The sequence below is a fragment of the Arachis ipaensis genome, chromosome B06, assembly GCF_000816755.2.
Source record: "Arachis ipaensis cultivar K30076 chromosome B06, Araip1.1, whole genome shotgun sequence".
Lineage (NCBI taxonomy): Eukaryota > Viridiplantae > Streptophyta > Magnoliopsida > Fabales > Fabaceae > Arachis > Arachis ipaensis.
The window spans coordinates 14,802,405-14,812,768 of NC_029790.2; the positions used below are offsets into that span (position 1 = coordinate 14,802,405).

A 10,364-nucleotide genomic window follows, 5' to 3' on the forward strand; every position below is an offset into this window, starting at 1 on the left:
CAACAAGCCCCACTCTGTGCCTATAGACCACCCTCTCAACGTAGCTTTGAACCACCACACTCACAAGTTCCTTTTCACCATTCACCACCATATGATCCTTATTTACCCCAATCCCAATCCGATTACTCCCAAACATCACCACTTCCCTACGTACCATGTCCAAATCCATCACCTCCAGAATCACAGGCTCGCCTCAAGGAAATAGTAGATCAACTTCAAACAACCCTTCATCAACTGGAGCAAGCAATAAGTCAATTATCTTCTAGATGTTCGGGCATTCAAGGACTTCCCACAACCCCATGTGGACACTCTAATGAAGAGCGTAGCATGAAGGAGATACTAGAAACTCCAGTGGACAGAACAGAGCATGACGTCGTACTGGAACAAGTAGAGGAAGCTGTCATTATAGAAGAAGAAGAAGAGTTGGTTGAAGACTTAGGAGACGCTAAACTTCCATGGGAATCCAGAGTTGTGGAAAATTCTATCAAAGACGTTACAATTGATGCTAAGGAGGATAGTACACAACCCCCAAGGCAAGTCTTTTCTGAAGAACTAGACGGAATAATCCAAGAAGCAAATCTCCTTGATGATGATAGTCACAAGTCAAGTTCTCCTAGTAATGAATTTGCATCCGCAAGTGAATTCTCTGAGATTGAAGAACCTTATCCAAGTGAATACGAAGAAGATGCGGAGGTAGATTTCTCTCAACCTCCAGCTTACGACTTGAGTGATAAGGAAGACATAGAAGACTTTGATCAGGACGATGTTGCATTTGAAGAATTCTGCAAGGAAGTGGAGAAATTCACAGAAGAGCACAAGGGAGTAGAACTTACAGAACCACTGGAAACACCTACCCCAAGACCATTACCACCTAATACAAGCTTCAAGTGGGTACAATCCTTAACTTTTATCTTTACTTTTCCACTTGAATATGGTTTGCTTGAAACAGATGGCCAGCTTAGAGCTCTCTGCAGCTTTAAGAGTAAGAGGGAAATGGCTCGCACTCAGAGCTGGTGCACAAGGTTCAATAAGGTTCCACGCTTCAACTCGAAGTGCACGGATTGGCATCGTGTTCAATCAAATGGATCTCGGAAAACGTTTGGTTATCTTGGTGAGAATCTAATTTCTAAACTGCCCGGATGGAAAAATATAGATCAAGACGAAGGCGGATATAAAAGCAAAGTTTGGGATCCTTGAATCTATTCTAACATTCGTCACCCCGGGAGCCTGAGAATCTGTTTGAAGCTGCTCAGAAGCTTTACATGCCTAGTTTGGGACCCCGGAGGCTGTTGGCATTCCAAATATTGGTGGAGATTTCTGGATGAGTTTAAGCATAAGCCACCATAACAAGAAGCTCATCCAATGTCCAACTTAAGGACTTTAACTAAAAGTGCTAGGTGGGAGACAACCCACCATGGTATGGTCGTTTCTTTTTCAGTTTTATTTCGTGTTATTTATTCTTTTTCAATTGAACCTGAATATTATTCATTAGCATTGCATACTGCATAATTGCATAATTGCATATAAAAAAAAAGAGGGCGTGCGACGCGACCGCATTGCTCATGCGATCGCGTCAGTTGCGAAAACCACCTCCCACGCGTCTGCGTCATTCACGCGGCCGCGTGATCTGGAAATCAGCGTAAAGATCCAACGCCCAGAAAGTTGGGCTAGAATCATGCAGCGGTTGTGCGTTTCGCACAAAACGACCCACGCGGTCGCGTCCCTGACGCGATCGCGTCACTTGCACAACACCCATCCCACGCGATAGCGTGAGCGATGCGTTCGCGTCGCGCGGATATCATGGCACCCCAGTGGAGACAGAGAGTCGCACCGAAACGATGCTGGAATTGTGCGTTTAGCACAATTTCCAGCGACGCGATCGCGTGCCTCACGCGATCGCGTCATTCATCCTTTTACCATTCCATCATGTCTTGGTTTTGGCATTTTCAATTTTGCTTTCTTTAGCTTTCACCAAACCAATTCATGAATGCACGGGCCACCATTCTTATTCCTTTTGTTTCCCCGGTTTATAAATCACATTATTGATGATTTGAATTCAAATTTTCGTTATTGGTATATCCATATGAATCATCAACACCTTGATTTCCTTGCTTAAATATGAGTTGTCTGTTGCTTCAAATTGTGAAATTCTTGTTACTTAGAAACCAATCATCATACCGCTTACCTTAACTTTCTTTTTACTAACTCACTGATTTTTTATTTCTAACCTTGTTTTCAATTTAAAACCACTTTTAACTTTCTAACACCCCCTCTGCTTTTTGACTCACTCTTCACTTTTACTTTTTAACTCAAGGCATGTTTATGGTTTTTCCTAATTAACATAAATTCTATTACTTTTTGGATTGAAATTTCTCATCTCAGCTTTTTAATTCCGAACCAATCCAAAATACATAATTATTCAACTCATTTCATTATTCTACTGCTCCTTTGCCACTACGTGCTTATTTTGTTATTTGCCTACTTGTTTTCTTGTTTTTATTATATCCTAGATTTCTGTTTTTCAGGAAGTCTGACACCCAAAGAAAAGGAAAAGGAAAGGCAACAACTGGCAAACGGAAAAGAGGAGAATCCTCTATGTCTATCCTGGACATCATGCATGATGACTCCTGGCGGGAGAAACACTTTACCCCGCAGGAGAAGGCTGACCAGCTACTCCCTGCCACTAATCCCACTAAGTTTGCAAACAGACACTGCGAGCTGAAGTATCCGGTGTTTGCAACCTCCAGGAATCTGTACCTGGAGCGGACTCTGAAAATTCCGGAAGAACTCCAGCAATACACCTCCGATCAAATCAAACAAAGAGGCTGGTTCTTCCTGGAAAGAAACCTGACAGAGGTCAATGCTTCTTGGGTAAGAAAGTTTTACTGCAATTACTTCAAAACCTCCCTAGATGCAGTGAACCTAAGAGGGAAGCAAATACTGGTCACTGAAGAGGCCATTGAGGATATTCTGCAGTTTCAGCCTAAATCCGATCAGCTTGATGGTTACCAAAAGGCTGAGGAAGACATGCGCTTCATGAAGTTTGACTGGGATGCGGTCAAGGCAAGGATAGCCCTTGACCCGACTGTCCCATGGGTCATGGGTCAGAACACCACCATGCCTAAGGGAATCAAGCGAATATACTTAAATGATGAGGCTTGGCTCTGGCACCAGATCCTGAGCAGGCAGGCCCGGAGCAGGCTGTGCCACAGCAGGAGGCCCCACATCAGATTCAGGCTGCAGACCCAGAGGTTCCTATTCAGTCAGCACCTCCTCTGCAGCAGGTAGACCTTCAGACCACCACCACAGAGACTCCAACCACACATCATTCCAGTGATGACACTCCTTCACACCCTGCTTGAGTGAGCATCGAGGACGATGCTTTGTATTAAGTGTGGGGAGGTCGCCATCTCTGGCGTATTTTTTCTTGGTGAACCACTACAGACTCTTTTTATTTTATCTTATTAATTTTTTGTATTTTGATTCTTATTTTTATTCCTCAGTACTCATACATTGCTCTTTTCATGTATTTTTACTCTATTTTCTGCATTTTGCACTTTAGTTCATATTTTAGCCAGTTAGTTTAGTTGCAATTCTAACTTATTAGCTATAGAATATGTGGATTAATTAGTATAGTTTACCCTTTTAGCATATGATAAGTTTGGTTTAAATTGAAAATAAAAAGGAAGTAAACTAGAGACTTTAACATAATAAAAACAATCCACACCTTGTATATATAGCATTACATGTTAGTTAGTTAACAACATTTCATCAAAAAGAAACACTAAAACTTTAAAGCCACCCTAAGGTTTACATTGAGAATAATGGGAACTCTTAATTTTTCACTTGCATGACATATATAACTGAGATATGATTTTTGAGCTAGAGAACACACAGCCTGTGAGTTTTGAGCTTAATTGTATGGTTACATTCAAACCATAATATTTTATTCCTGTGTGTTTTGCCCTTCTTTTTTATTCTGATGTTCTTTACTTTGTTTTAATCTATATGTCCAATTATAGAATATAGATACATACCAAGAAAGTGATTGAGGCCATTGTTTGATTTTAGCTCACTTATCCCAAAATTAGCCAACCTTTTACATCACCCTTGTTAGCCCCTTGAGCTTTTAATCCCCTCTTGTTCTATAAACCACAATACTAGCCTTAAGCAGAAAAACAAAAATTTCAAGTTGAATCCTTGAATAGCTTAAGATAGAAATTGTGTATTGTTTAAGTGTGGAGAACCTTATGGGAACATGGATTATAGAAACAAAGGTAGAAAGTTAAAAAGAATAAAGACATTTCAAAATAAAAGTTTTGGGAAGCATGCTCATGTGAAATCAAAACAATTAAATTACCATGTGCAGTTTTAAAAAAAAAAATTAAATAAGAGGGATACAAAAATTCCCCAATTGCAAAATAAAAGGAATCAATGCACATGGGAAAAAGTTAAATTTAATATATGAGCTTGCAATACAAAGTGAGAAATTTTGGGTAAATAGGTAAAGAAACCTTTGAATTACAAAATATGTATGTTAGGTAAGATCTTAGACTAATCAAGGATTCACTTATTAGCTCACTTAGCCTTATACATATACCCTTACCTTTACCTTGGCCCCATTATAACCTTAAACAAAGACCTCATGATTTTTATATGTCTGTATTCTGTAATTGTTGATTGGTTAGATGAAGAACAAAGTTATAGAAAGTAAGGATAAAAAGAAGAATAGAGTGAGTAACCCAATAAACACTGAATGACTAGAGAGTAAACACAAAATCCAGTGAGGGTTCAATAGCTCATCAACATATATCTCTGCTTAAATTGTTAATTGTCTTGCAAGTTTGTACAATATTTTTCTTTCCCATCTCAATTGTAAAAGTGCTTTAACATTATCTAAGGTTTGGCTATGCATATATGATTCCTTGAGAATGTGAATTAATTCAACTACATGTAAGTTTTATATACAAGTGAATGACAATTAGAATTGCATGATTCATTTAGGTAGTTGCATTTAGAGTAGATTGCATTGCATGAGATTCTACCACTTTAACTTTAACCTTACTCTTTATCTTGGATTTAGCATGAGTACATGCTATTGTTTAAGTGTGGGGAGGTTTATAAACCCATATTTTATGATATATTTTGTGCCTAATTTAAGTGATTTATTCAATCCTTCACTCACTTATTCATGTTAATTGCATGGTTTTACTTTCCTTTCCTTATTATGTGGGATATGTGAAAAACATGTTTCCTATGCTTTAAGAATAATTATTTTAATTACCCTTTATTACCCTTCGATGCCGTGATTTGTGTGTTGAGTAGTTTCAGATCTTCTAAGGCAGGAATGACTTAAAAGATGGAAAGGAAACATACAAAAATGGAAGGAAAGCACAAAATGGAGTTTTTGAAGAAACTGGCAGCGACGCAAACGCGTGGGCGACGCGGCCGCATGCCTGGCGCGAAAAAACAGCGACGCGAACGCGTGACTGACGCGATCGCGCGCCACGAGAAAAACGCAAATGACGCGGACGCATGACCGAAGCGAACGCGTGATAAGGAAAACTCCATATGACGCGACCGCGTGACCCACGCGGACACGTGACAGAGGCCACGCACCAGAAATTATAGAAAACACTCCCAGCGATTTCTGAAGCCCTTTTTGGCCCAGATCCAAGTACAGAAAGCACAGATTAGAGGTTATAAAATGGGAGAATGCATCCAGTCAAAAGAGAGTCTCCAATTATTTACTTTTGATGATTTAGATGTAGTTTTTAGAGAGAGGTTCTCTCCGTCTTCTCAAGGAACTGCAGGAAAGTATGTTCTTATTATTGGTTATGAAGATTGTAAATTGAGGTTTTGAAAGTAAGGAGCAAGTAATTTAAATTGCAATTAAAATAAGTAAATGATTGTAAAATAAACTTTTGGTAAGGTATGAGAAATTGGAAGTCCTATCCTAGTTATCCTTATCAATGGAGACGAGAATTGAATCTTAATCCCACTTAGTTAGCCTTTACTAAAGCAAGGGAAGATCAAGTGGATTAATTTGTCTGATCTTCAAGTTCTAGTCAATTCCTAAGAAAGGACTGGAATTATTGAAGTTCAATTCAATTAGCAAAGATAACAATTATCGATCACGTTGAGTTTGATAACTCCTGAGTTACTGATTTCTTAACCAAGACCAAAAGGGGAAAAGTAAATCTACTCGAATAAAAATATCTTCAGGTTGGAAGTAACAGTAACATAAACAAAAGAGAGCAATCATAAACTGAAATACCTCAAATAACATTAATTAAGAGAATTATCTGTAACATAGAAAAGTTCATAAATTAAATTGAGAAGATAATAAAAAGGAAAGTTGAACCTGATAAAAAGGGGCAATCATGAAAGCGAGAAAAAATCCTAAATCCTAATCCTAAGAGAGAGAGAGGAGAGAACCTCTCTCTAAAAACTACATCTAAATCATCAAAAGTAAATAATTGGAGACTCTCCTTTGACTGGATGCATTCCCCCATTTTATAACCTATAATCTGTGCTTTTTGTACTTGGATCTGGGCCAAAAAGGGCTTCAAAAATCGCTGGGAGCGTTTTCTGTAATTTCTGGTGCGTGGCCTCTGTCACGCGTCCGCGTGGGTCACGCGGTCGCGTGGAGTTTTCCTTATCACGCGTTCGCTTCGGTCATGCGTCCGCGTCATCTGCGTTTTGCTCGTGGCGCGCGATCGCGTCAGTCACGCGTTCGCATCGCTGTCTTTTCGCGCCAGGCATGCGGCCGCGTCGCCCACGCATTCGCGTCGCTGCCAGTTTCTTCAAAAACTCCATTTTGTGCTTTCCTTCCATTTTTGTATGTTTCCTTTCCATCCTTTAAGTCATTCCTGCCTTAGAAGATCTGAAACTACTCAACACACAAATCACGGCATCGAAGGGTAATAAAGGGTAATTAAAATAATTATTCTTAAAGCATAGGAAACATGTTTTTCACATATCCCACATAATAAGGAAGGAAAGTAAAACCATGCAATTAACATGAATAAGTGAGTGAAGGATTGAATAAATCACTTAAATTAGGCACAAAATATATCATAAAATATGAGTTTATCAACCTCCCCACACTTAAACAATAGCATGTCCTCATGCTAAATCCAAGATAAAGGGTAAGGTTAAAGTTAAAGTGGTGGAATCTCATGCAATGCAATCTACTCTAAATTCAACTACCTAAATGAATCATGCAATTCTAATTGTCATTCACTTGTATATAAAACTTGCATGTAGTTGAATTAATTCACATTCTCAAGGAATCATATATGCATAGCCAAACCTTAGATAATGTTAAAGCACTTTTACAATTGAGATGGGAAAGAAAAATATTGTACAAACTTGCAAGACAATTAACAATTTAAGCAGAGATATATGTTGATGAGCTATTGAATCCTCACTGGATTTTGTGTTTACTCTCTAGTCACTCAGTGTTTATTGGGTTAATCACTCTATTCGTCTTTTTATCCTTACTTTCTATAACTTTGTTCTTCATCTAACCAATCAACAATTATAGAATACAGACATACAAATATCATGAGGTCTTTATTTAAGGTTGTAATGGGGCCAAGGTAAAGGTAAGGGTATATGTATAAGGCTAAGTGAGCTAATAAGTGAATCCTTGATTAGTCTAAGATCTTACCTAACATACATATTTTGTAATTCAAAGGTTTCTTTACCTATTTACCCAAATTTTCTCACTTTGTATTGCAAGCTCATATATTAAATTTAACTTTTGTCCCATGTACATTGATTCCTTTTATTTTGCAATTGGGGAATTTTTGTATCCCCTTATTTAAAAAATTATTTTTTTTAAATTGCACATGGTAATTTAATTTTTTTGATTTCACATGAGCATGCTTCCCAAAACTTTTATTTTGAAATGTCTTTATTCTTTTTAACTTTTTACCTTTGTTTCTATAATCCATGTTCCCATAAGGTCCAACGACGCATTGACAGCCCATCGTCGCACTCGATCCTCATCATCCTCATCGAGCTTTCGCCCCTTTAGCGACGGATGCACCTTTATAAGAGTACACTGGGTAGGGTTCTTCTTCATCCGAGTCATTCTGAGTGAAGTCTGGTGGCTCGGTGAACTAGGTCTCTTGCAAGACGGCGTGGTTGGCATCACCGGTCTGCAGGGGCTTTGTGTACTGTAGTTGCTCAAGGTATTCCCATATTCTTTTGCTCTCCGGGTCTCGCATCGACAAGAAATCAGGGTTACTTCGTCAAAATCAACCAATGTCAGAGAAAAGTAACTTTTGTATGCATACATTTCCTAATTCCCTAACGAGCAAAGTAGACCCAAAAAAATATTTTTTGTATAGGAAACTTGTCCGTCGAATTTCCATTCTTGATGTTGCACTAGTGCTACGGAGAGTGTGCCTGCATCGGGAACTCTGAAGTCAGGTTTCTCATGGGGTGTGTTTTCTTGATTGAGGTTGTCGTTGGGGGTCTCCGAACTTGTTTTCTGTTGGTCAACTCCCTGGTGAAACAACCGGCCCCTCCTCTAAGCAAGAGGCTCATTGTCCTCATCATCATCTGGGCTCATTAGGAGATCTTTTTCTTCAAATGATTTTGGGTTGGACCTACGTGGTCGGTCCTTTTTAACCCCTCCCCCCCTTGTTTTTCTTGGTAGTTGACCTGCTTATCTATTTTATGCACATCGAATGTGTTACATAAAGAAACATTCAATTACGTTCAAATCAACCTTTTGAAAATACTTAAGCTAGTCCAGAATTTAATCCATACACAACCATAAACGTATTCTCACTTTTGGGCTAGTTTTTTATCTCTCCGCGCGCCGTGAGCGTTTTCTAATTGGAGGTGGATCTGTTGTACTTCCAGTTGGTCGTCTTTCCATTGCTTCCTGCTCGCTCTCTCCACCGATGGAGCTCCCTCTTTGTAGAAATAGCGTGAATCAAATAAACAATACTAAAGTCAATTTATTAATACGCTAAGTCGTAAATACGTGCTTACCCTTGGTGCAACCGAAGCTTTTCGTCCACGCTTTTGTTGTGTTTTTTTTTTGTGCTGCTTTTCTCCTTTCAACTTGAGGTGATCGGCCTTCTACGTCTTTATTTTTTTCCTTTCTATTCAAAAGGCCCCCCTGATTTAAGAAATGAAAAGAATCATGGATCAAAATCAAATGCCCAAGTATCACTAACACAAAAACCATAAACACAAAAAAAACCATGGACATCTTAAGAAAACGGAGTCCTCCCACCTAACACATCTGAAATTGGAAAACATATGTAGAAACAACCATTTAGCAAAGAAAAGAAACATCATGCTGCCTCTCAGAAGGAGCATCCACTAACATACTGGCATAAACTAACTGTTTTCTAGAAAGAAATGGGTACCTCAGAAATAATATATTGAGCCTTCTTTTCTAGACTTTCTGAGGTCCACGCAGCGAGCCTCAGAAATCGAAATTCAGTTGTTGTCCGTCTATGGAACCTCTTTTTGATGGCCATGTGGGATGGATTTTCGTCATCCAGGATTGGGAATGGATCGCCTACAACATTTCGATTCGTGAGTGCAAGGTAAAACATATATACCCAATGCTATTTGCATGAATATGCCTATGGTATACTAAGTAATTCGGAGAGCGGAACTTACCACGAGACCAACGTCGAGTATAAAAGTTCTTGTCTTAACCTCATACGACTCGGCCAAGTGAACCATGATTGCCTGCTTCACCGACCAATTCGGAACAAGCCTCAAGAATCCGAATCTGATTTCATCAATCTCCACAAGCTTCTCAATTTCGTTGTTTCTAGTTAGCTTGCTCATCATGTCATGAATGTACCTGGGCGAGCATCACGACTCTAATAATTTCTGTCAATGGCAACAGTAGCTGTAAGTCACAAATAGGATCATGTGGAACGACACGTCAATAACGGTAAATATCATTTTACCTTTTTCCCATCTTGATTGGCTTTTCGGCAACACAACCCTGGTGCTTGTTCACAAAAAACAGTTACATAACACCATGTCCAAATCCTTTAATAAAACCTGCAGATGAAATCAGAAGCACATCCAACAAGTCCTTAATTATACACTGTTGTTGCTGCTATCTAAAACCCCAATAAAGTAATAGCATATAAAACCCAAATCAAAAGCATCATCCAACAATTCCTTAATTATACCCAAATCAGATGCAACATCAAACAAGTCTACTCTAGGGTACTCAAACTCTACATCAATCAACACCAATTATTCAACACTAACCAAGTATCATCCATTATTGTCTATTAACCCATCAAAAACAAAAAGAAGAAAAATAAAAGATAACGGTCTAATGGATTATTTTTATTATCCGTGACTTA

At 38.8% G+C, this 10,364-nt stretch overlaps 1 protein-coding gene and 1 long non-coding RNA gene across 3 annotated transcripts in view; both read right to left on the reverse strand.

Annotated features, from left to right (window-relative positions):
* Positions 7,897–9,545, reverse strand: LOC110263183. Of its 2 annotated transcripts, XM_021104086.1 has the most exons (4): positions 9,396–9,545; positions 9,013–9,142; positions 8,807–8,933; positions 7,897–8,684 (listed from the first exon to the last, which is right to left on the reverse strand). In XM_021104086.1, the coding sequence occupies exons 1-4, from the start codon at positions 9,507–9,509 to the stop codon at positions 8,681–8,683; spliced, it is 375 nt and encodes a 124-aa protein (XP_020959745.1). In that variant the 5' UTR covers positions 9,510–9,545; the 3' UTR covers positions 7,897–8,680. The 2 variants fall into 2 exon arrangements, with proteins under 2 accessions (XP_020959745.1, XP_020959746.1); XM_021104087.1 differs by having other exon boundaries at positions 7,897–8,931.
* Positions 9,813–10,364, reverse strand: part of LOC110263184 — a 4,074-nt gene continuing 3,522 nt past the window's right edge. The window contains exons 2-3 of the long non-coding RNA XR_002348345.1: positions 9,954–10,050; positions 9,813–9,873 (exon numbers count right to left, since the gene is read on the reverse strand). This is a non-coding gene — a long non-coding RNA (uncharacterized LOC110263184). The remainder of the gene's footprint in view (positions 9,874–9,953; positions 10,051–10,364) is intronic.